General features: G+C 40.6%; 1 protein-coding gene across 1 annotated transcript in view; it reads right to left on the reverse strand.

Annotated features, from left to right (window-relative positions):
• The window catches only part of FBN2 (fibrillin 2), a 258,206-nt gene that overhangs the window by 15,826 nt on the left and 215,241 nt on the right, over nucleotides 1-27,139 (reverse strand). Inside the window, exons 43-58 of the mRNA XM_039236691.1 lie at nucleotides 26,387-26,512; nucleotides 26,079-26,204; nucleotides 25,500-25,625; nucleotides 23,530-23,646; nucleotides 21,812-21,940; nucleotides 21,254-21,373; nucleotides 18,284-18,409; nucleotides 17,483-17,635; nucleotides 16,438-16,503; nucleotides 16,004-16,129; nucleotides 15,301-15,420; nucleotides 14,231-14,353; nucleotides 13,643-13,774; nucleotides 3,096-3,221; nucleotides 1,602-1,808; nucleotides 472-597 (exon numbers count right to left, since the gene is read on the reverse strand). Of these exons, the coding sequence (XP_039092622.1) occupies nucleotides 472-597; nucleotides 1,602-1,808; nucleotides 3,096-3,221; nucleotides 13,643-13,774; nucleotides 14,231-14,353; nucleotides 15,301-15,420; nucleotides 16,004-16,129; nucleotides 16,438-16,503; nucleotides 17,483-17,635; nucleotides 18,284-18,409; nucleotides 21,254-21,373; nucleotides 21,812-21,940; nucleotides 23,530-23,646; nucleotides 25,500-25,625; nucleotides 26,079-26,204; nucleotides 26,387-26,512 (2,049 nt within the window). The remainder of the gene's footprint in view (nucleotides 1-471; nucleotides 598-1,601; nucleotides 1,809-3,095; nucleotides 3,222-13,642; nucleotides 13,775-14,230; nucleotides 14,354-15,300; nucleotides 15,421-16,003; nucleotides 16,130-16,437; nucleotides 16,504-17,482; nucleotides 17,636-18,283; nucleotides 18,410-21,253; nucleotides 21,374-21,811; nucleotides 21,941-23,529; nucleotides 23,647-25,499; nucleotides 25,626-26,078; nucleotides 26,205-26,386; nucleotides 26,513-27,139) is intronic.

The following is a 27,139-nucleotide window of genomic DNA, read 5'->3' on the forward strand; positions in this document are numbered from 1 at the left end:
GTTAAGTGCAGGACATGATCTCAGAACATTCCCGAGTTCAAGCCCCACATCAGGCTCTGTGCTGACAGCTCAGAGCCTAGAGCCTGTTTCAGATTCTGTGCCTCCCTCGCTGTGCCCCTCCCCACCTCACGCTCTGTCTCTCTCTCAAAAATAAACATTAAAAAGAAAAAAAGACATTGACAAATGTGTACTTCTGCATTTTAAATTAAAATATAAAATGTTGAAATATTTTAAAAATAATTTTTATGCTTCTCCGATTGAACACTTCCTGATGAACAGAACAGTTCTGTGTCCTGTGCTGTTGGACATGCACAGGCAATGACTGTGATACCTGGAACCACATTCCTAAAGGAATGGCATGATTTGATACAAGGTAAAGTCCATCGCTCCCTGACAAACACACTGCACTGAGAGAAGTGACCTGCAGGAAACGGGAGCTGGCCACTCCCAGAGGGAGACGGTGCGCCTTACCTACACACGAGGTGCCGCTGAGGTCTGTGGTGTAGCCCACCTTGCAGAAGCATCTGAACGAGCCCATGGTATTGATGCACTGACCGTTGCTGCAGAGGTTTGGCATAACCTTGCATTCATCGATATCTTTGGGAGAAAATAACCCAAAATGAAAACAAATGTACAAGGTCCTATATACGGCGGGTATAAAACTGGAGAGAGAACTAAGAGAGATGAAGGGCGTGACGTGAGATAACTGGCAACACCAACACCCACAGTGTGCTGCTCACGCCGGTGGCTGGCAACATGGAAGGGAAAGAAAAATACTCTCAAGAGATACATACGTGGAGGGTAGATTTGAAACCCCTGCTTACGTGTACCCATTTTGCAATCTTAAGTGTGAATTATTTTGGCGGGATGTAGAAAGCTACCTCTCTGAATCTCCAGTACTCTGGAATTTGTGGTGATTTCCCATGCCCGGACCTCACATTCACATTTGGATTCAGCTCTGAAGAAAGGGTTTCATTAGCAAAGTAAATCGGGCCCAGGACCAAGAATCTGTGTAGTAACAGAAGAAAATGGGATTTTCCAGGACACCAGTCTATCAGGTGGTTGTACAGAAAAATGGAAACAGAGGACTAATGTGCCAGAGGCTAGAATTATCTCTGAAATTAGAGCTTTTAAATGTAAACTGCTTAAAAGAGGAATGGACTCAGGGATGGGAAAAAAAAATTGGAAACCACTAACCAATTATGAGACTTGCTGGTTTGTAAATACACTGCAAACAGACTGAGGTCCTGTGCACACTCAAATAAGCAACACTTATTTAAATGATGCCAGTATAGTTTGGAGGGTTACAAGCAAGGTTGTGGGGGTTAGACAGAGGGTTCTGTTGCTGGGTGCATCCCTTAGAAAGGCTGTGATCTCAAGAAAATTACTTACTGTTACCTAAGTTTTCCGTTTTCCTAATAAACTCTACCTCTTAAAGACGAAGACTGCATCTTTTCAAGTCTCTAAATCATTAGCAAAAAGCATATACAGACACATATAAGTATTCTAGCTATTGTATCAGTTTTTCACTTTTCCTTCCAATTTACCTCAATTAACACTCATGGTATTGATAATGTGCATCAGTTTCCTCATCTCCTTACCTCTTCCATCCGTGGTATATCCTGGGCCATGAGGACATATCTTTTTGTACTGGGCAGTTCCCGGAAGTGGGCAAAGCTCACACTGGTGACCCCAGCCTCGCCCCCCGTCACAGCAGCATTCAGACTTCGTGACGAGGTTGCGGCTGCTGGACGCCATCTGACACATGGTCTGCAACACCTCTGCAAAGCAGAGACCCTGTCGATTGTCTGAAATAACAATGAGTTAATAAGCATCAGTCACATGGCATGGACGCTTCTTTTTCGTCTTCAAGTAAAACAGGACAATCAATGTTTTCCTTCCCGGCAGGAATTCTTTCAAAGGTAAGTACTCTTCCATATGAACAGCCACACTGCCTGACAGTGTCATGAATACAGAGGTGTTGGAGAATGAGTTCTTTTACTGTAGTTTATTAAATTTGACAAAAAGTGATACTATACTTAAGAAATAGATTTATTTTTTTTCAGTCCATCAGCAGCTAATTGATAGTAAGCTATCATCCAGCAGAATGCGAATAAAAGGAAAATGGAATGAAATCATTTCCCTATAAATAAGCAAATGAGTATCAGGATTTGTTTCTGAAAGCAAATTCCAGATGATGTTATGATGTTGGTACATATTCAATCCAGTCTCATATTTCCTGCATCTAAAAGAGTGTTCAAACATTTGGGCTAAATGGTTTTTTTTAATATAAATAAAGCAATTTCTATGATGTAAATAAGCAAATAAATCTTTAATACCGTTTTATGAACCATCCTATAAACAGAAAAGTACATTAGACTATGTAGGTTATCTCTTTTATTTCCAGAAAGATTGGTGGTTTGTAAGGGTCCAGATTGAAGGCAACAGAAAACAAAATTTATTTTCTTGACTAACAGTTTCCTAGGATTTAATGCAGTGACATCATTTGGAGAATCTGATCCATGCTGTTTTTCTATCAGGGATGGGTAGTCTTATTTCTCTGTTTTCCTTAAATTTTCCTACTCCATACATTTACACCTCATAATTAACTGAAATGGCTTATATTGTGGGCATTTTAGCATGCAAATACAATATAATGTCTGAGCTTATATTTTCCACAAGAAAATATTTTATAAAACATTTTTCTGTACCATAAAATAAAAATTAATCTTCACTGCATGTTTAAAATGTGGCACTTACTATAATATTATTAATACAGCAAAGCTTACCTCACATAGCAAATATTTTCTTAAGGAGTTAAATCATCTCCTGATGTAAGTTTTACTAAAGTCACATTTTCCATAGAGCTTAATTAGTCTTAATTTTGGAAAGACTATTTACATTACACATAGATGTGCATACAGCACATGGGCAGAAATACATCATTTTAATAGAGGTGTCCCTTTAGGAAGAGGTATAGTGGATTACTCAGATTGGAGTTGTTTTTAGCAGACAAGATGGTGAGCCCTTCTGTGATTACGTCATAAAAAGGATGTTTTATTTACCAAGTACAGTACAACCAGATGTCCACTTACCAAGGCATTCAGTGCCTGAGGAACTTGACTGAAATCCTTCACTACACTCACATCTGTAGCTGCCGATAGTGTTAACACAGCGCCCATTTTCACAAATTCCTGGCTTGGTCCTGCATTCATTTTCATCTTTGGGAAAACAAATAGGGTGAATAAGGAGCAGACTGTAAAATGACCGATTTACAAATGATACTTGAGTGGGTTACATCTTACTTAAAAAGTCCTCACCAAAGTACTAATATGATGGGGTAAAAACTAGTCATATGTGAATATGGATTTATTTTTAACTCCATCCTTCCAGGTGGGTTCTTCCTTAAAGCGTTTTTCTTTTCCCCTCCCCTACTGCAGGGAAGGTATGGTTGCTTGATGGGAAACTGGCCTCCACATGGCATAACCCTGCCCTGACACACCATACAAGGTGAGGGACAACTTTGGGGAAGAGGATGCCAGTTTACGGGATATGGGAGCGAGGCTGGGGGCTGAGAGGTGGGGGGTGGGGGTGTTAGGGGAGGGTAGAGAGGAGGCTAAAAGCCACACAGGCAGGGATGAAGGGCAGCCTCCCACACTGGCTTTGAGTCAGATCACAGGAGCAGAGTGGTGTGTGTGGACTGTTACTGGGAGAAGAAATTTAGGGAGTCCTGCTCTTTTGGTTGGTGACAGATCTGTTAGGGCAAAATAGATCCCAACAAGTGTCCTCCTCAATGCCCTTGGCCCATCTAGTTCATCCCCCCCACTCCCGACAACCCCTCCAGTAACTCTCATTTATTCTCTGTATTTGAGAGTCTCTTGTTTTGCCCCCTTCCTGTTTTTATATTATCTTTTTTTCTTTCCCTTATGTTTGTCTGTTTTGTATCTTAAATTCCATGAGTGTCATATGATATTTGTCTTTCTCTAATTTCACTTAACATAATACACTCTACTTCTAACCACGTTGTTGCAAATTATACTTTGAATCTTTAATTTGTTGATATTTAAATTTTTTTTAACATTCATTTTTGAGAGTGACAGAGACAGAACACGAGTGGGGGAGGGGCAGAGAGAGAGAGAGAGAGAGAGAGAGAGAGAGAGAGAGGGAGACACAAAATCCGAAGCAGGCTCCAAGCTCTGAGAGCCCAGCACAGAGCCCGATGTGGGGCTCGTACTCACTGACAGTGAGATCATGACCTGAGCCAAAGTCAGAAGCCCAAGTGACTGAGCCACCCAGGTGCCCCAAATTTGTTGATATTTACTCTGCCTGTGCTTTAATTTCATTAGCACTTGCCCTCAATATTTTGTTCCATCCCTTCATTTTCAGCCTACTTCACATTTTGATTTGGCACCTTTCTTATGAAAGCGTCAGACTAGGTTTAAAAAGAATTTTTAAAAGTACATTTGTCTTTTAACTGGCAGTTTATTTAGAACTATCATGACTGTTGATGTGTTTGGATTCTTACATATTTTATTTTGTTTTACATCTACTCTGCTCTTGCTCTCTTCTCTCAATATTTCTTAAAATAGTCTAGTTTTCTATGCCCTCCTCTTGTTCCCACCTCACATCCAGAAGTAATAATCTCTCTCTCCTTGCACTGGTAGCCATGACACAACTTCAGCACATACTTGCATGAACAGTTTTGCACAGGCATCAAGAAGCACTTGTTTCAGGAGTTTCTGGCATGAATTCTTTCCGCTCTCTCCTGGTGCCACCTGCCATGCTCATGTGATCTAGAAAGTTTGGTTTGTTACATCATTCCTTTTTTTTTTTTTTAAAACATGCCACCAGGATCTATTTAAACCAAATAACAAACTTTCCTATATCCCTGGCCTACCTCTGCTTCACGTATACTACAACTTCCTTCTGGATTAACTAAAACAAAATGATGCAGTGTCTGGTTTGGTGGTCATTTAACAGTCATTTCAGAGAGCCATCTCATTATGGGTGGTAAATACTTTAGAACATTTCTAACAATGTCTTGTTTTTTGTTTATTTTCTTACTAGATTGGGTATACGGTTTTAGTTCAGAATTATTTTTGCTTGGAATGTTTGGAAAATACTGCTTCATTGTTTTCTTTTACCCTGTGTTACTGTTCATTTGCAGGAAGTCAGGGTTTTCTCTTTGGAAGCTTTTAAGGGTTTTCAACTTTGCTCTCAGTGTCCTAAAATCACTATGCTGAGTCTTGGTGAAATTTTTCTTCCCCTTTTGGGAAAAAACAATCTTAATTACATAATTACAAAACTATGCAAATTTTAAGACTATTTACAAAAATACTGCACTAAGTTATAGATTTAAAAAATGTACTTTTTTTGGTATATTGTGTACTACACAGTGTCTGTTATTTCTAGAATCTGAAGGTTCAAGGTCTGCCCGCTTGATCTAATCCTATTCCTGAGGTCATTCGCCTTTATTTTTATTTGTTTTTTAGTTGTCTGAATTATTTTATTTTTGAATTTTTTTAAGAAGGGCTCTTGCTGGATAGACTGAATTCCTCCATGTCTGATGATGCATAAAAAAGAGCTTTTATGCTTAAAAGATGGCTAGAGAGAGCTCAAAATTTCGTATTAATTTGTTCTACTACCATTGGCGTGTGAGAGAAAAGTAGCTTGATTTCTTTTTCTACCTTGTAGGTACTTTCTTCTTCTGCTTGGTTGCCTGCAACCCAACAGAATTCACTTGTTTCTTTCCCTTTTTCCATCGCTGAAAACCGTACCTTCACTAGGGAGTATCGTGGTGAGCGATGCTGCACCACCTCTGAAATTCTGATCGCTAGCATTCCACGCTTTATCCTTTGAAAATTTCTCGACGGCATCAGGCCTGCCAATTACGTCACCTTTCCCCCGTCTGCTGGGCGCCTAACGCAGTGCAGACCCACAGGCTGGAGGCAAACACACAACCAGGACAGTCTCACTTCAACTCATGATTCAAACCTCAAATGGGAAGTAACACGTGCTTGACAATCTTACCGTATTTCCTATTATGTCCATGCTCCCATTTTCTAAAATGACCGCTGCGCAGCGCGCCAAGAACTCTTCCATCTCTCCGCTATGAACCACCTATCTGGCCCTCACTTTCAAACTCCTGTCCTTTTTCAACAGCTTCAAGATTCCCTGGTTTTTCTCCAAGGCTGGTCCTTGCACTTGAACTCTGACTGCCTTCTAGGAGTTCACAGTTCTCTTTTTTCAGTGAGTTACTCTCTCTTTTTTTTTTTTTTTTAATGTTTTATTTATTTCTAGGAGAGAGAGAGAGACAGCGTGAGCAGGGGAAGGTCAGAGAGAGAGGGAGTCACAGACTGAAACAGGCTCCAGGCTCTGAGCTGGCAGTCAGCACAGAGCCCGACGCGGGGCTCGAACCCACGAACCGCGAGATCATGACCTAAGCGAAAGTCGGACGCTTAAGCGACTAAGCCACCCAGGCGCCCCAGTGAGTTACTCTCTTAACACACGTGTTCTACGAACTTCCATCTTAAAAAACAATCTCTTTTAATAACGTGTTATACCTCCACCTACTACCTCATTTGTGGTCCCCTTCAGGACAAATTTATTTCTCTTTCCCTCCTCGGTGCTCTGGCTCCTATTCTGTTCTATTTTATTTCCAGTTTATTGAGGTATAATGTAAAAGGATTCCTCTGTCAACTGAATTAACACACCCATTACCTCACATATTTACCCCTTTCCTGTGTGAGAATATTTAAGTTAATCTCTTAGTCAATTTCAGTTACACAGTACAGTGCTGTCAACTCTGAATCACCATGGTACACATTAGATCCTCAGACCTTATTCATCTTATAACTATAAGTTTGTAGCCTTTCTACCAACCTCTCCTGATTTTCCATACTTCAAGCCCCTGGCAAACATTTTTCTAATCTATTTCTGTGAGTTCTATTTAATTTGTTTTTTTTTTAGATTCCACTTCTAAATAATACTGTGCAATATCTGTCTTTCTCTGCCTGGCTTATTTCACTTTGCATAATGCCCTTTGGGTTCATCCTTATGTTATCACAGAGGACAGGACGTGTGTACATTTTCTTAATCCATTCGTCCACTGACAAACGCTTAAGATGTTTCCATACCTTGGCTATTGCCAATAATGCCACGATGAACAGTGGAGTTTAGGTGTGTTTTTGAGATCATGTTTTTGTTTCCTTTGGTTTTATATGCATAAGTGGGATTGCTGGATTATATGGTAGCACGTATTGAACTTTTTGAGGAACTTCCAAAATCCATACGTAGTGGCCTTAGTAGTTTATGTTCCCACCAACAGTACATAAGTTCACAGCACACCAGGGTTCCCTTTTCGCCACATCCTTGTCAACGCTTGTTATCATCTCTTGTCTTTTTTATGACCGTCCTAACAGGTGTGAGGTGGTTAACTCACTGTGGTTTTCATTTTAATCTACCCGATGATTCCTGATGAAGAAGGCACCAAATAGAATTACTGCTTCCCCTTCTATATCCTGCACTACATCCGAGCAGTATTATACATGAGTGACCACTCTCTCTAAGTGCTTAAATAAGCCAACTTTTAATTGCCACGAATCCTATGCTGACCTGGAGAACTTCCTATCTTGCTGGCCACTCATTTCTGTCTTCTAAATATTTTCAACCACACTAGATTCTGGAGTGTTCAGAGCTCAGTTGCTGCTGCTTCCCCTCTTCACATTCTTTTTCTTGGTGTTCTTATCTGATCTAGCGATTTTTAAGTGACTGCCTATTTGCCAGCAGTTTGAAGTCATGGCTCATTATCAGGTCTGTGTACCTACTGTTATCGCTTGGAAGGCTTACACATTTCTGACAGTTAACTTGGTCAAAACAGTTTTTATTCTTCCGTGTTTCCAACCACACCTGCTGCTTCCAGTCTTTTCCTTATCAGTTAATGGGCGTTCAGTCAACTATTCAAGTAAACTGCTGGGACTAGTCTTCTTTACCTCTCTTCCTTCTTCCATATCCACTCAGTCCATCAGCAAGTTCTGCTGATTATGTCCAAAGTGTATTATAAATCTAATCCCTTACACCACATGTTTACTTTGCTCTGGCCCTTATCTGAGCTTCCTTCAGCTCTCATTTAGATGATGAAAACAGCCACCTCTGTGAACCCTGCCTCTGCTCCTAACCCCTTACAATGCATGATCCAGTAGGAAACCAGAGATCTTTTTAAAAATGTACATCAGGCAGTAACAATAACATAAGCAAAATTTTACCATACGTCAAGCACTGTTCTCAGGGTTTTATATGAATTAACTAATTCGATCTCCCCAAGAGTCCTATAAGTGCTCTCATTACTCCTATTTGTGTTTAGAGGATGAATTTGAGGCACAAAGTGAAGCCAACTTGCCCCAAATCACAGAGCTAGGAGACACGAATCTAGGTTTCTCACATTCACTGTGCACCTGTGGGGCCGCACTCTGAATCGCTCTGCCACAGCGCGTGCAGGGCGAAACCAGCGTCGTCACCGTGGCCTGCCCTGCCTGAGCCTGCTGTGGACCCCACTTCACGCTACTCCCCTGGCACACGCTCCAGGCACACTGGCCTTTGTTCCAGCCTTAGGCATCTGTGCTTATTGCTATTTCCTTTTCATTTCTAGGCCCCAGCTCAGACATCACTTTATCAGAGAAGCCTTCCTTCAATGTGTCTTCTAAAGTAGCTCCCATTCAACCACTAAATCTTACTTTCTTAAAAAGAGGTACCACTATACAAAATTAGCATGCTGATTGATTGTTTGTTTGATGTCAGTTTCTCCCTGAGCAGAACACACATGACTTAAGAGCAGAGTGGGGACAGGCGGTGGGGGTGGGGGACACCGTGTCCTAGGTGAACAAGGTATCCCAAGAACCATGCACACAGCAGGTGTTTGATAAAGTGTAACTGAATAAATGACTATTCTTAGTAGTTTTTCCTGGGGCAGTGTGTTCCCATATACAGGGTTAAATATTTTCTGCAAGAATTTAATTCCACAAATACTTAAATATGCTCAAATTTTTTTCATTTTTCTTTTTTCTCGCAGGGGGACTCCATTTATGCCATGTTGGATTTTTTGGTCTTCCATCTGTACCATTTTGCTATTAATCACTTCCATATTCACATTTTTGCTTGTGTTTTTATCCGTGGCTACTTTTTCTTAAGTCTGGTGTGGCTGGGGTGCCTCGATGATTCAGCTGGTTAAGTGTCCGACTTCGGCTCAGGTCATGATCTCAGTTTGTGGGTTCTCGCCCTGCACTGGGCTCTGTTCTCAGAGCAGAGCCCGCTTCAGACCTTCTCTGTTTCCCTCTCTCTTTGCCCCTACCGTGCTTGCTCTTTCTCAAAATTACATAAAAACATTAAAAAATGTCTACTGTGGGGCGCCTGGGTGGCTTAGTCGGGTAAGCGTCCGACTTTCGCTTAGGTCACGATCTCGCGGTTCGTGGGTTCGAGCCCCACGTCGGGCTCTGTGCTGACTGCCAGCTCAGAGCCTGGAGCCTGTTTCAGAGTCTGTGTCTCCCTCTCTCTGACCCTCCCCTGTTCATGCTGTCTCTCTCTCTCTCTCCTAGAAATAAAAAAAAAAAAAAAAAAAAATGTCTACTGTGACTAACATCCTTGATGGCTTTCTTTCCTGAGCTCTACTAGAACATTCTCTCTTGACAGTGCTCTATCTTCATTTTCAATCTCTTCTATTATAATTTGCATTTAATGGTGTCTCTAAAGATTACAAAAGCTATATTTCTAAACTTGTCCTCTTCCTTTCCCGAGGTGTTTTGGTCCACTTCTTGTTTATTTTCCTTTCTTCTCCTCGGCCTCATACGTATGCATTAGTTGCAGTCTCCTGGAACTCCTCACCTCTGATGGGCTTTCCCCAGGTGTGCCGCATGCTAGGGCACAGTGCAGCAGCACATCGCCAGTGCCGGGCCGGGTGTGACCCGGCTTCACCTCACGTGTGTTGTGCGAGCACCCTCTCACCACGTCAGGTATGTGCTCTGCCCGTAGAGCATGCGCACCGAGTGTTTGTGTAGTTTAGAAGGCTGCTGTGGCTCTGAGTTAAGTTCTGTACATCTTACCTTGTCAACTATTTTCTCTTTTATAGCTCTTCACACTGAGTGTGGAACTGGTTTCTTTCACCCACCAGTGTCCCACATCTTCTATTTGAAGATGCTGGATGAACTCTAAATCAGGGGCAGTCACTTTGAAAGATGTCTGTATTCTGCTCCAGTCTAACGATAAGTATGTCACTGAGCCTCTGACATGTTTTTGATTGAAAATTTATATTCTTTGAAAGATACTCTTCAGAGTCTGTAGTTGGGACCATGCCTCACTTAAATGAACAACACTCTTCCCTCCGCTGCTACATTTCTAAATCTTTGGGGGATAGGAGTGAGGTAACACATTTTTATTCCATTGTCTTAAAAGCAAAGCCTTCCTTCCCCTCATTAATATTTCAAAATTCATTTCAAAATGAATCCCCAATAGCATTCTGTCAAGACTTTCATTAAAATTTAATGACTGTGGTAAAGTTTTTCTATTCATTAGGTTTTTCTATTCATTTGTTTACTTAAATTCTTGGAGCAGAGTATATCACATACTGAAATTTCATCTGTTGTATCTGGTGAGGGGTAAATACCCAAAATATATAAGTAACTTATACAACTTAACACCCAAAAAACAATCAAACTAAAAAATGGATCGAGATCCTGAGTATACATTTTTCCAAAGACGACATAGAGTTGGGCAACACACACATCAAAAGAAGCTCAACATCACTAATCATCAAGGAAATGCAGATCACAACCTCAAGGATATACCACTTCACTCTAGTCAGAAAGGCCAAGGTAAAAAAGACCAGAAATAAGAACTGTTGGCAAGGCTGTGGGAAAAAAGGGAACCCTCTGACACTATGGGTGGGAATGCAAACTGGTGTAACCAATGTGGAAAACATCAATGGAGCTCCCTCAAAAATATTAAAAATAAAAATACCCTATAATCCAGTAATTCCCTTACTGGGTTCTTACTCAAAGAAAATAAAAACACTAATCTGAAAACATATATGCACTCCTTTGTTTACTGAAGTATTATTTACAATAGCCAAGATACGGAAGCAATTGAGTGTCCACTGATAGATAAATAGGTAATGAAAGAAGATATGGTACATATACACAGTGGAATATTATGCAGCCATAGAAAAGGAGGAGATCATGACATCGGATCCATCATGGATGGATCTCGAGATTATTATGCTAAGTGAAATCAGTCAGACTGAGAGAGACAAAAACCATATGACTTCACTTAGATGTGGAATCTGAAAAACAAGTGAACGAGCAAATAAACAGAACGAGACCTATAAATACAGGGAACAAATTGATGGTTGCCAAAGGGGAGAGGGCTGGGGGCATGTCCAAAATGGTGAAGGATGACTGAAGGAGAGTGGGAAATACCGGCTTCCAGGTATGGAGTGAATAAGTCACAGAAGTAAAAGACATAGCATAAGGAATACAGCTCATGATATTTAAATGGCAGTGTCTAGTGACAGATGGGAGCTATACTGTGAGCACACCGTAATGTTTAAACTTGTTGAACCAGTATGTGATAGGCCTGAAACTAATTTAACACTGTATATCAACTATACTTAAAAATTTTTAAAAATTCACTTGCGATTACATTTAGTTTTCTTTACAGAGATTTCAGATGTCCTACATAAGTCCAATTTTTTAGCTTGTAATATATTTAGTTTCTGTTGTGTTTGACATTTTGGAGATAATTTTGTTGGATTCCAGTCTCACTGTACTCAGCATTTTTATTGTGGTTTTGTGTGTGTGTGTGTGTTTGTGTGTATGTGTGGCTTTATCTTTCATTCCGATTCTGACATTTGTAAACAATTTTTATTTAGAATAATATCTTGGCTGTTTATAATGGAATTTCTAATTGTAAAAACATGTCTGTATAAAATGAAACTTCACTACAAAGAATTTGCTGATGATCAAAAAGAGTTGTGCAGAAGGTTTAGCTTCCAACATGTGATCATGAAAAGCCTGAGGATCAGAAATGTTTTAGAGCCTGTATCTTCTGTAGTGTGTTTTTACAATGAAGAAATTACAAATGTATAATGCTGCCCTAGGTCTTTTCTTTGAAAAAGCAAGTACACAGGATCATAGAATACTAGAGCTCATACACTTCTCCCCTCCCTCTCTTTTCCTCCTCTTCTTTCTCTTTCCATCCAAATCATGTAGTTTCTCACTCTGTAGATGAGGAGACAGAGGCAAAGAGAATGAAGCCATGTCCAAGTCACCCAGCTCATTTATGACACATCCAGGACCAGAAAAATAGGTTCTGACATCACAACGCCCAGTCCCGCGCTCCCAGGAAATATATATATATATATATATATATATTATATATATATATAAATGTAGTGACTGTACAATGTCAAATTCAACTACTTAAAAAATAAAAATTTTGGGGTGCCTGGGTGGCTCAGTCAGTTAAGCGTCTGACTTTGGCTCAGAATATGATCTCCTGGTCCATGAGTTTAAGCCCTGCGTCGGGCTCTGTGCTGCCAGCTCAGAGCCTGGAGCCTGCTTCAGATTCTGTGTCTCCCTCTCTGCCCCTCCTCCGCTCATGCTCTATCTCTTTCTGTCTCTCAAAAATAAATAAACGTTAAAAAAATAAATTAAAAAAATAAATTTTTTTTCCTGGCATAAAAAATAAAACACATTTCTATGTATTTTATTTAGTTAACTGAAATTCAAATGCACATCTACACTCAAAAAATTTTTTAAAAAAATGAAAATGGATCATCTGTGCCTTAAGAGGCAGGATGGTTAACAGTGTCTTCCATACTATCTACTTGTACCCTCTCATTCGTATCAGCATGTGCCCTGTCCTAGATTCTGAGCAACATATGCTAGTCTGTAAACATGACTCCAAGTCTAGGTATATGTTCTGGGTTTACATCTTGGCAGAATAGTGTTTTTGAAGGAACTACTATATAACTGTACCTCTGAGGTCATCTATTTTTAACTTTATTAAATAGTTATTGTAGACATTTGAAAGTTAATTTTATATTATGTAATTCAGGAATTCACCCTTTGGTAAAAATTCTGTGAATTGTGGTTTCTCTCTTTTTGTTAAGGTTTATTTATTTTTGAGAGAGAGAGAGACAGGAAGGAGGGAGGGGGCAGGAGCAAAGACGGGGAGACACAGAATCCGAAGCAGGCTCCAGGCTCTGAGCTGGCAGCACAGAGCCCAATGCAGGGCTCAAACTCACGAACTGTGAGAACATGACCTGAGCCGAAGTTGAATGCTCAACCAGTTGAACTACCAGGCGCCCCTTGGGCTTTCGCTTTTAAATTTCTTTTCCTATGTGTTTACTTGCTTGCATATGTACCCACAGGATTATGAAAAACAACAAGGCATATATATTCTGGGACAGACATAACTGCCTGTGCTTTACCTAGAAGCTGTTATGTTGGTACGGAAGAAATCCAGCTTTAGCACAGCCTTGAAATATCTAGAAAAATAGCTGCGTTGAAGTTAGGATGATTTGGAAACAGTGCCGCAAATCTATCTTGACATAGGGTCTCAAATAAGCAGACATCCTCCCTTCAGGCCTTACCTACACAGCCTTCCCCGTCAGGCCGTCGGGTCATCCCAGGAGGGCAGATGCACATGAAGGTGCCAATCAGATTCTTGCACATCATGCCTCTAGATTCACAGTCATGGAGCCCTTCGGCACATTCATCCAGATCTAGAAAACATTTTTCATAGGAAAAAATCAAAACAAATTCTGAGGAGCAGGCTATTGTGTTGAGTTTTACATCTTAGTTTTGTCTCCCCTTAAAACACTGCTGTGTGACAGAGAAAGGAGAAGCCCAGTCTTTTCCAATTGTTGGCTATATTCTAGATTTATAAAAGTTTCAGCATTGATCCTAATGATAAGAAGTTCAGGGAAGGATAGTCTTTGCTTCAATAAGAGCCCAGGATTGTGACAATGGTGGGTTCTTCAACCTGTCTTATCTTTGACTTACTTGGGCAGACCATCAGGTAGGTGCCTGTTATCTAGGAATGGAAATCTACCAGCAAAATCCTGTCAGATACAGGTCTGTAAACTCCAGAAGAACATAGCTGAGAACTGTAACATCACTGCAATACATTTCCAGTGTGGCAAATAAAGTTTTAAGTACTCTCTTGTCCATGGCCTTACCTTTGCACATCTTCTGGTCTTCCCTGAGGGCGTAGCCAATTGGACAGGTGCATTCATAGGACCCGAAGGTGTTCATGCAGCGGAAAGCACAGAGCAGCGGGTTCTGGGCACACTCGTTGATATCTAATCAAAGAAACAGGTAGGCAGGGACTGAGGTGGGAGTGTTAACTGTTTAAATAAACACTGCTGTATTTACTCGGCAGTCATTGAGGAAGCAGTCATATAACAGAACCTCCACTACTGGAAGGGAGAAGTGGCACCTAAGAAACTCATCTTCCAACAAATAACAACCATAAACTCTGAAAACAAAACAAAACCAAAAACAACTACCTGAAGTAGTTTTTACTGGTGAGCTGGAACTCAGCTAATGACGAGCAAGAAAGAAGTTCCTAATTTTTCTCTTTATTTTTGTTTTCCTGAAATGACCCTGTGGATGGCCACAGTCCTGCCAGCAGCAGCACCCAGTAGTTACGTCTTCGGTAGAAATGTTCTGAGCTTCTATGCAGGGCAATCAGGGGAGGGGGCTAGTGTCAAACAAGGCTGCTCAAGAGTAAAGGGGAATCCCAGACAGGAGAGGGCTAGAGATGGAGATACACTATTTTGGATACAAGCCCAAGCTGCCGACATGCCCCATGCATGTGCGGGGCACAATCAAAGAAGCTAGCCACGCTGAGGCTTAGGGAACGAAACTGTAATCGGAACCAGTGCCTTCCACAGGCCTGAGAGTCTGCTTTTATGTTCATCCAAGTTAACTGCCTGCTAACACAAAAGCACCAACATTCTGCAGAGATACCACTCACACTATCAAGGGAATAATCTAAAATTAACTGGCACGCTGGGGAGCTAACTTCAAGTGGAAATACCATCAACAGATGCCGACTCGGACGTGACCAGGGTGCTGGACCTATCAGACTAGGGCGTTAAAGCAGGTGCTATGACCACACTCACTGAGACAGAGGAAAAGACACTTGGGATGAATATAATCATCAGTAGAGTATCTAAACAGGAGTAAAAGCGGAGACCCTTTGTAGATCCAAGAAGAAATAGTATTTAAGAGAGGTATCACTTGCCTTCACAATTCATCATGGGCCCTGGCTCAAAGCCTTCATTGCAATTGCATTCGAAACTCCCAATAACGTTGGTGCATGTCCCATTCCCACATGGATTGCCAATGGAACATTCGTCAGTATCTGAGAAAAGGATAAAAAAGTGCCAAAAAATTTAGGGAAGTGTTAGCTTAATATATGCATGCCCATGAATATCCATCCACCTGGCCCTCACACACTGCCAGGATCTGTACAGGCCACACCTGACCGCACCCTCCCTGCCCTTGGCTGGCTGGCCGGCCTTTAATCAGCACAGAGGACCCAAAAGGACCAAGTGGGCAAATCTCTGAGTCCTCAGACAGCCATGCTTTCCTAAAAAGAAATCACAAACCCAGAGAGGGATGTGGTCTTCTGCTACAGGAGCAGGGATGGGAAGTCACAAAGGAAAAGGACTTCTCTCCCAGTTAGTTGTTTTCGCAAGTGTAAATCTCTGGGCCCATCAGAGTTTGTATATTTGGTGGAAGGTAGAGGTTGGGCCACTGTCTACATACTCACATAAACCAGATGAAGTGGAAAATGTAAAAAGGGAGAAGAAAACGCAGTTATAACTAGCTGCCAATTCTGGCTCTCTAAATCCTCCCACCACCCGGGGCACCTGGAGATCTTCTGCTGAACATGAGAAATAGAACAGAACCTTCCAAGTATGTGATGTGGGGTCAACACTCACCCACACAGCGTACTCCAGTGTAATCAAGGTTGTAGCCCATCGGACATTCACAGCGGAAAGAGCCATCTGTATTGATACACTGACCATTCGAACAAATGCCTGGGCTCTCAAGGCATTCGTTGACATCTAAAATAGAGAACTGTCCATAAACTTCCTCCGTACAAAAGGATACGTCAAAACTGTATAGTTATTCAACATAGACTTAAAGCTTATAAAACATGTTAGCATTTCTTTTAACCAGATAAATAGACTGTATTCAATATACAATGCAATTTTACACTGCTAAATGTAACACATGTGTTATAGAACACTATGTCTATACATTAAAATATACTATATGTGATACAGTAAAATAAACACGATTTATATAACAAACGCACAATAGTATGTTTACATGAAGGAAGACTACAGGAATAAAATACATCAAACCACACCTTCACGGGTATCATGAAGACTCGGAACAGTTCCATGGCCATAAGGACACAAGTCCTGGAATGCAACTGCAGAGAACACAAATTCCCCATTAACTGAAGGGTCTCAGCTTTGAGAGAACTTAAGAACTGATTGACAGTATACATAAAACTAGAGTTAATTTTCATCTACAGGGCTGCTTTTAACAAGACTCTTATTTTATTTTTATGATTCACTTCAAAAGCAACCCTGAGCCTGTTTAGAGGAGGTCATCTGGGCTTGCTTAGCTCCTTTCCAGAGTGCCGCCTACTGAGGGCTTCTGGTTCTATTTGCTCGTTTTTTGTTTCTGTTTTTACTTTACTTATTTTGAGAGAGAGAGAGAACCGAAGAAGGGCGGAGAGAGAGAAGAAAACTGAGAGAATCCCAAGCAGGCTACACACTGTCAGCATGGAGCCTGACATGGGGCTCAAACCCACAAATCAGAAGCCGGGGATCATAACCTGAGCAGAGATCAAGACCCAGGCGCCCCTTATCTGTCTGCTTGTTTAATGCTGAGCAGCCCATGACACACAGAAGCCACCTCCAACCTAGGGGCCAGGCCAGTTCTCAGCTTGCTGGGAGGCACCTACAACTCGGCCACACTACCACCACCAGACCCGGGAGGCTCTCGATCTCACCCTGCAAATGGCTGTCATGCTGACTCAGCTCCTCAAAACTTTATGGAAGACTCTGAGAGCCAGAGCCTGTGATACAACACCCACGTGGGACTCGTGCAACAACTGGGACTAGAGTTTTCACCCCCTCCTTGCATCCCCTGCCCTGCACCTCTCAAATTCATTCCTCTGAAAACAAGTAGTATGGACCTTGGGGGGAGAAATGAAGTAACAGTGACTCTACCCTGCGCTCACACATGTTGAATACACACGTTGGAAAGAAATCTCTCAGACTAGGGTGACCAGTTTAGACATGAGGGAGTCATTTCACCTTCAAATATTCCCGAGTTCCATGCTGACTGACAAACACATTCCCAAACCAGCACTAAGTGGAGTCTTACACGCTTGCTCTTACCTTCATCATCTTTGGGGCACAGCTCACAGGGGTCCCCCCAGCCCTCTCCTGGCATTTTACTACAGCAGCATTTTGCCTTGGTGGTATTGAAGGCCTTGGGTACAGAACACTTTCCATTTTCGAAGTTGGTGAAGCAGAAGCTCTGACGGGTATCTAGTCAAAAGAAAGCAAACATCACAGACCTCCTTCCTGGTCATTTAAAAAGATGGGATACTTTGTTTCTGACAGAACATTTCTCACGGGCTGAACACAGGATGCAGGTGAGGTCAGCAGTGAAAAGACAGGTCTAGAAATGGTCCATTGCTGATTTAAACGGACCTGTCTATAACATTTTACATACTTATCTAAAATGTTAAAAGTGTTTTTATCATGTCCCTAGGAAATTTGAGAAATTACGCTTAATATCAAAATGATTTCCATATCCCTTCTATTGTTATGTTACAGCTTAATAAAAAAAAATCCGTGTAACTTTCAATAAGTCAAATCACATTAAAAGCAACTCATATAGCAGAGGACAAAAAATTAGGTTCAGTGACAAATGAAACAGTGAAGCAATAACAGTAATAATAATGATAAGCAAGTTAATAAAAATATTTTTTGGTATGAAATTAAAAAATATGTGGAAACAGCGACAAGAATTCAAGTGTCCGGTACGTTTAGTGTTGAGACCTAGATATTTAACTCAGATGTAGGTGCCACAGTCATGTACTTTGTAGTGACAAACAGTGGTATGATGAGTTATTGTCTAGCTATGAAGTTCTGAAGGGCAAATTAGGACACAGGAGTCATTGCAAAACTTACCAAAGCATCTCCGTCCGTTATCAGACAATACAAAGCCAGGGGGGCAGATGCACTGGAAGCCCCCAGGGGTATTGGTGCAGGAACCAAACAGACAGATGTTGGGGTCTTCATCACATTCATTTATATCTGGACGACAGCAGGAGAATGTATTAATCCAGCCAAATAGATACACTGTTCAGTCTTTGAAAATAAACAGCCTGTCCATACTACAATAACCCACTAGCCATTGATTATTTAATATGAAACACGATTACATAATGCATATGTGTAACTTGTTCTTTAAAAGTGAACTATTATTGCTTCAAAAGCCAAAGGACATACCCGGATTCAACCAACCGTATGGCCCAGACAGCAAAGTAGAATTCTAGCTCCTTGCAGTCGATCCATAGGGGTATGTGTGTGTCCCCCAGAAGTGACCCACTGTTCCATATCCTGCAAGTGTCACAGCCTCAGCTGGTCCCCTTCTCTTGTGCTCCTCTCTGCCATCCAACTTAAGATCCTCAAGTCACCTGTATTCCTCCTCCTGACCTTTTAACCTGCATATGCAGGCAGCACAGCACAGGGACCTGTCCCTTCTGCCTCCTCTATGCATTCAAACTCAACCTCACCTGCCACCTGGATTACCATGAATCTAATGGCCTGCTGCATCCCCATCTCGCCCCTTCACACTGCCACCAGGTTGTCTTTCTAAAACACACATCTACTTGAAAATCTGTGCCTACTGGAACCAGGATGACTCGGACGTGGATCTGAGAATTTCATCATTCCCACTCATCCCAGAATGATTCCTTCAAATAAGGATTCCTTACCAGTGACATTTGGCCTTTTTTTTCATTGAAGTGCTTACTGAGTTATTTTACCTAAGTGAATAAACATTACGCAGTTCCAGCCATGTGAGAATGTAACCTCCATGAGGACATGACAGATCTGTCTGGTTCACTGCTGCATGGCTCAGTCTACCACAGTGTGAGTTACATACTACCTTATCCATTTTTATTTGTAGAATTTTAGTGACTGAGTTATTCCAAGTCATAAACTTACAGGTTCCACCACCTGCCACTCGATGCCCCTTACCACACTCAAGTTGCCTGTGTTTCTCAATGGTCTCCTCTGTTCTGTTCCTTTCTTTGATTAGGAAATTCCTATCCAATAATTAAGAACCACCTCAAGTGTCACCAATCCATTGTGATGGGCTTCTTTGCCTTTCTTTTTGCCCCCACCACCAATGTTCACAGGGAGTTCACAGGGAGTTCACCCTGAACTCCCTCTGCCTGAAGGTACCTCCAGCACAGTGTCTGACCCGAGTGGACTGCAAGGGTATCTTTACAAGGCAGGTTTATTTACAAAATAGATCTTTTCTTTTAGGCAGAAGGTTACCTAAGGCAAGGACTGTATCTTTTTGTATTCCCAGCACCGAAAAGGTGCCAAGTGTTCACTGTCACATACACTGAAAGTTGTCATTAACTTGTGTGTGTACAGGTGTTCTAAGTGTATGTGTGTGTTAAGTCTGTATATAGTCACGTTAGGAACCATTTGGGAAAAATTGGTAGGAGAGATTCTAGCCTGAAGGAAATAGTCTCACAGTGCAGATGATTAAAAATCTGTTTTTCAGAAATGCAAAAAAGGAGTGTTGTTAATGATAAGAAAAAAATGTTTCTGCATTAATAAAAATGTTACTGAATCAGAGATTTTTTTTTTTCCACAAAGAGAAAAAGCAGCTGAGTCTTTCTGACACAAAGAAGAATTTGCATCTCTTCCTTCCTAATGGTGGACACACCACTACTATCATTGTTCCACAAAGGGATGGGTTACAGGGAGAATGAAGAACTGAGATTAAACACGGAACAAAGAAAGCGAAAGAAAGAAAGAAAGAGAGAGAGAGAGAGAGAGAGAGAGAGAGAGAGAGAAAGGAAGGAAGGAAGGAAGGAAGGAAGGAAGGAAGGAAGGAAGGAAGGAAGGAAGGATCTTATACTTTTCAAGACAGTTGTTATTAAAGTGCACCGAGTACTTATTATCTTTTAGGTATTCAAAGCACAAGGCAGTTTTACAGTCTACTACACAGACCAAGAAAGGGCAAAAATATAAAGACCAAACTGGAAAGATGAGGGATATATCCACTCCATGAAATCTCGTGAATGGAAAGATCATTAAATTTGATGAAGTAAATTTTAGCTCTGTCCATATATGTCCCTTGAAAGTGAACAGTAGAGCTACACAGGATTTTTGTTTAACTGGACAGTGAAAAGGCAAAAAACAAAACAAAACAAAACAAAACCCCAAAATAGAAAACGCTCCGCGATCACTTCATGTTAGAAGAATCACACCAAGATGGTGCTTCTGAATTTCAACAAGACTGTAAAAAATAATTTGTACAAAAGTGAAATTAAGTAACTGTAAAAAGGTTGGCCTTCGTCATGTTCACCAGGCAGTTCTGGAGCCCACTTTTGATGTGGTTACAGTGCTCTTGTGTGCTGGAGGAGTTTCAGCAGAAAAACATCTGTTATGACAAATGGATTAATATTTTCTGTTTTGACATGAGGCCTTCCCAAGGAAAAAAATGTCTCAACAGCATGGTCAAGATTTTCTGCTCCACATTTCTAGGACTCCAGACACCTTTAATAGCTGTTTTAAAATCGGTTGCCAAAGATTACAATTTTTGTAGACTCTCTTTAGATTCAGTAGAAAGTCTCTGTTGACATTTGGAAAAAAGATCAGAGTGCACTGAAAATTCCCTCACTAGTATAACATTTCTGTTCATGACCAGTCCCGCATCCCTACATTGTGTATCCCCCCACCACTCGACGTTCACATGGATTCTGACGGTTCTACAATGCAGATGTAGGCAGCTACACGTTGCATCCCCTAGGTCTTTGGCCTGCGCGCTCTGCTTTGCATTTCGTATACTTCCATAGGGTCTGTACCTGGTCTTTATACCAAATAGCTTGACCTCAGAACAAATGTTAACCTTACCAATGCAGTTCTCGCTTTTCACTTCATACCCCGGGGGACAGATGCACCTGAAGGACCCCTCCAAATTCTGACAGGTACCAGGAGAACAAGAGCCAGGAAGGGCAACACACTCATTAGTATCTTTGAAGAGAAACAAGGACAAAAAAATGATTTAACTATGAGATGACTGTTGCCAAATGACATTAACATGAATTAAACTTGGTCTCTCAGATCTGTCAGGTCGCTATGAACAAATTTGCCCTGAGATACTCTTTTGACATCTTGAGTATTACTCATTTGGCAAGAGGCTAATTTTCCTGATTTGTTTCCTCTGTCTCCTTTTATGGAGACATGGATAGTCCCAAGCTCTCTTCCAATAAAAACATTTCAGACAACTCATTCCCAATTGTTGGCGTAGTTCTTACACCAAAATTTCCCATGGTATCTTATTTTCACCAAGTAATAATGTGATCACATGACATGGGAACGGAGTTTCCAAGTGTGTGTGTACGGGTGGGGGGGGAGGGTCACATCATTATTTAACAAAACACCAGGACTGTTTATTGTGTAGCTACTTACCTATACAATTCTTGCCATCTGGAGTAAGTTCATAACCTTCATTACATAAACACTTGAAGGAGCCAATTTCATTAAAACACCGTCCATTTCTGCACACCTGACCAAAAAAGGAACTGCACTCATCTATGTCTGTAAGCAAATGAGAATTAGCTTTTCAGAAAGAGCTCTTACACATGTATGATGTAACACGTTGCAATGCCAAAGCATATTCATTGGTACACATTTAGAAACATGCTTCATTACAATTCCTCATTCCCACAGAAAAATAGCTCATAGTATAAGGATCAAGTGACTTAAGATCATACAGATTCCTATTATATTTCAAGCACAATTTTTGATATTAATTTAATGCAAATTTATAAGCAGATAAAAACTGAAGGTTTACATATATTGAAGACTTCCATTCTTTTCAAATGAAAAATACTTCTTTTCCTGGAGACAAAAACGTATACAGATTTAACCTGACAGCCTAGTTTGCAGATGACTTTACCTGGAGATAAGCTGACTATACTTAATGGACAACTAATGGGGCATATTAAATGCAGAAGACTAAATTATATTAAAAATACTCTAGAACTGCTGACATATGTTTTGCTGACAAAACACAGAATCTGAAAGAAAAAAATCTTGTTTCAGTTAAGCTTAGGGCTGACTGCATTTGGGTACTTTTCTCAGTTGTCTGAAGGCTATGCGATCTGTTCAGAGCCATAGTGGTGTGTCTTTAGTTCTCCCTGGTTATACAAAGGGTCTGAGAAACTAGAGACAAGAAGATGGTTGTTGGAAAAAAAAATTCACTTAGCTCTAATTTTTTTCACAATGGCAGAATTCTGAAGAAGAAAACCAAACCAAAACAAAATTGAGAGGTGCATCTGTCGGTGTAAATCAGAGGTGGGTTTGAGCTGTGCTGATCCCATCGTAGTAGAAAGCCGGAGTCGCTTTCACATGTATTACAGGACCACGTGAATGAAGACACATTAGCTGTGATGCCACCAGCGCAGTGCCTGACTTGTGGTCAACATTTATTTGTCCTTTCTCTTGCTGTGTCCTCCACCAACTTCAGGGATCTCCCCTACTCACTCTCAATCCTGGTTTTGATTGTTGTCATTTAGGGACAAACGATACAGTCCTGTACCACACACATCAGATACTTTAAGTTTCCAGTGAAAATTTACAGTTGTTCGAAAATTGAAATCAAATAGGTTTCTGAGGGCTGACTTGTACACCTAGCCACTGTTTCACCATTTCCATGGGAAAAGGCAGCCCAGGCCTCAAAGGCTGACAGAAAATGAAGTTTCAAGACACAACATGTTTTTAAGTCAGAGGCTCTGTCAGTATTTGAATATAAATCAAGAATGCGTTGTTTGAAATACTTGGAATAACACTGCGGCAATGACAGGTCTATCTTTGATCCCATTTAAGGGGTAAAAATAACCTCAAACTGTAGAGTAATCCCAGTAGATTTACTATCATCTGCATGGCCTTTCCCCCTGCATCGACTGACTGACTGACTGAAGTGCTCAACACAGCAGAATGTCCTGCGATTATTTAAGCCGATACCGTGGCTTCAGTTCACTGGAAATGAGTCAATGTTATTACATATCTTTCAGCACATATTTGCAATTTCAGTGATAAAAACATTTGATTTACTCTGGTTTTATTCCTTATTTCAGTATATTGCATGGACATGAATTGGAAGCAACAAAGGACTCAGTACTTACCTAGGCAATCATTATTATGAGTGAGTTCAAACCCTGGGTAGCAGAGACAGTTATAGGATCCAACTGTGTTTTTACAAGTCCCATTTCCACACGGATGCCGCTCACACTCATCAACATCTACAAAGAAATATGGGCTCCAAGGAATTCCATTTTTTAACTAGAAAAACACAGCCTGTTAAACATTTACATTTTTTTTTAAAAAAAATACAGACTCACTTAGACTTTTCTCATTCAATAATTAGGAACCCCTATTTATTTCAGGAAAATGAGCACAAGGTGGAGAATGCTCTGAATTCTAAAATTATAAGATGAGGTGCTGTTGAGTGACTTACAGGCTCATATAGCTAAGCAAGCATCCCCTTAGTGCAGAAGCTTTAATGAATGGGTTTGCTTATCAACTCTGTAAGGAAACCAGTCTTCAGAAACCCTAGACAATTTCAACAACACTCCCCTAGAAATTTACATACCTTAATTTGATTGGCACAACACAAATTTTAGTTTCCTAAATTTTATGAGTTAATAGAATCCAAACTGAAGAAGTCTATTAGAACTCAGTAGTATTAGCCTTCAAGAAATGGAATTTTAAAAAAATGTTTAGAAAGGTCATTCTCTTAGAACAGAAAACAGATTCTCTACACAATGAATTCCAGGCAGTGGAAACTCTTCTTCTATGCAAAAAAAAAAAAAAAAAAAAAAAAAAAAAAAGTAATGTCCCNAAAAAAAAAAAAAAAAAAAAAAAAGGTAATGTCCCTTAGGAAGAAAGTTTTGTTTAAGAGCGGTATTATTAAGGAGTCTCACTGACTTTTATCATGAATGAATTATTAGAACCAAGGATGTATTTTCTCCATATAAATCTCTGAATCAAATCTCAGATGTTTTTTAGCTAATCATGTTCTCTCTCTTACTGAGTACAGCCAAGAGAAGCATGTGTGAGCAAGCATGCTGAGAAAGTTCATGCAAATAGGGCTAGATACCCTATTTGTCTTTTGCACAAGCATCTCCTAGAGTTTTTTCTGCCATCATGGCCCATGTCCACAGGGGAGGTCATAGAGGCAACGTTCCCCAGGCAGTCCCTGTTATAAGTCATTAAGGAAACCAGTTCTGTGGAGCTGACATCTAACTTTACTTTTCATATAGGTAGTGCCTTCAATACCAAAATGGAGTAGATGCATAACTTCAGCTTTTCCTAAGCTGAGAATGTGCTAATTATAACTAGCCAAGTTTTTAATGCTATTTTCCTCCTTCAAGTGCAAAGCATGGAGAATGGTTTTGGCCAAGATAGAGTCCATTGTCGACATCAGATTAAAGGAGTTATACGGAGTTCCAAGGCTGGGCTCCATGACGGCCAGCCAGCCCATCTGCCTTTGAAATCTTATCACTTGTCAGCTTGGCAAGTTCTTGCTGAACACTATTATTGCTCAGTTACCCATTACATTAGCTACGGGGACATTTTAGAGAGTTTTGGTACATTTGCTCCTAAAAATATTTTTTTAAGAGTTAAAGCACACAAGAAGCAGGTAAGTCCCACATAGTCAATGATTTTGGGAAAAGGTGTATAAAAGGTGTGTATGTGTGTATCTATGTATTCAGCTCAACACTGTTGCTCCTACTACTCTTGCTACTCCCCTGCACTCTTTCAGCTGGAAAGGTTTTCTTATGGGAACAGAGAAGGGGCAAGGGCAGCTGGTTACTCGTGGGGACTTCCACATAATGCAGAGTATCCCAGGGTATGTGATAAGCCTATGAAAAGCATCTGGGCAAAAAGGTTATGAACAGTGAACCAAAGAACATACTGTGGTGTGTCCCTGCTCACAGATCTTACATTCAATAAAGGCATAAACAATTTAACACAGCTAACTTTTTGCAAGACTATTTCAGACGTGGTCGTCAGTCACAGCAAGTGGCCGACCCATAAACTCTTCTCGGGTCTCAGGTCACTTCCCTCCTGGAACTCAGGTCTTCCCTCTTACCCATGCACATGGTCTGGTCCTGGGAAGCCTTGAAGCCATTGTGGCAGATGCACTGGTAACTTCCTTGCAAATCAACACACAGGCCATGACTGCAAACATTAGGAATTTCTAAACATTCGTTGCGATCTAAAACAAAAAATAAAACACATGTTCCACATATCTGATTTTTATTAAGATTCCTTCATTTTTTCACAGGCGTGTTTCTATAACCTGCTACTAATTATTACAGACAGGCTGAGAATGAACCATAACAACAGCTAAATCAAAATAAGCAAGGGTTGAAAGTATCCAAGACATAAAAAAAAGGCAATTTTTATATGGTGATTGGTATCTCACAGATACTATTTCATTTTAGGTCTAATCTTAAGAAAACCCAAGAGAAGAGATTTCTTTTACTTAACCAAAAAAAAAAAAATCTAAAATATACGACGAAATAGTTTAATATGAATAAAAAGACTTACTTAGAAAATAATTTCAAAATTATGTCTGAAAATATTTTTTTGGTAGGAAAACGCAGACAACTGCTTAGTGCAGGGAACATAAAGAATGCTGGGCCAGGAGTCGGTGGGTCTCTCTCACCTACGCAGGCTCCATTGGGGGACAGTTTGAAGCCCGCGGCACATTCGCAGCGGTAACTGCCCGGGCTGTTGAGGCAGTCTGCGTTCCGCTGGCACAGATTATCACCATTGCTGCACTCGTCGATATCTGAAAGAGCAACAGTTCCATTTCAAGAACTTCCTTACTGCATTACTGTGACATTCACTTCACCCGTTTGGTGACCACTCTTCAGTACTGTAGAAGAAACCGTAAAAATTGGGAAACTGTCCCCAAATCATTTATGTCCACCACACTTTCCTGACCAGGGGGTTACACATCACTCAGATTACCTTCACAGACCAGGAGCAGGTCATTGTAACTGAAGCCCGTAGGGCATTCACAGCGGAAACTGCCGATCTGGTTGATGCACACGCCGTTGGCGCAAATGCCTGGGATCTCTTTACATTCATCAATGTCTGAAATTGAACAGATTCAGTCAAATATACACAGTTCTGCTTAATGTATTTACCATAAAAACCTCTGATAATGCAATGGGTATGCTGGACTGAGAATGCACACTCAGTGTCACAAAAATAAATTTTAAGGGTGATATGAATGATACTTTGGTTTACAAAAGCATATAAGGCCATAAAACAGCCTATAATTTCTCTTTAAACAGTGTTGGTAAAATAGGTAGCTGATCAATAGACCAGGTGATTTTACTGTCAATGTAGTAAATAAACTTCCTAGGGAGTCAAGCTTCCTCTTCAAGTTATGTTTCAGGCTCCCCTAACTGCTGCTACTCTTGTAATGATGAAAACTCTGCGTCCTTAATTTTCTGTACCTCATTATATACATACATTGGTAATGGAGACTTAAAATTATATTGCTTACTTGATCTTTGAGGAAGAAAAGCAGAATGAACAACAGAAAGTACACTTAGAAAAAATTAATGTGAATAATTAATAATCCGGCAAATTCCAAGGTAGGTCAGTAGAAAGGGATACTGCAAAAATACACCAAAAACATAAACATATACTTGATGAAAAGAGCAAGTGAAGGTTACAATATAGTGGATTATTTAGAGTCTTCATGAAAAGGAA

The sequence above is a fragment of the Hyaena hyaena genome, unplaced genomic scaffold, assembly GCF_003009895.1.
Source record: "Hyaena hyaena isolate Hyena2069 unplaced genomic scaffold, ASM300989v1 scaffold_115, whole genome shotgun sequence".
Lineage (NCBI taxonomy): Eukaryota > Metazoa > Chordata > Mammalia > Carnivora > Hyaenidae > Hyaena > Hyaena hyaena.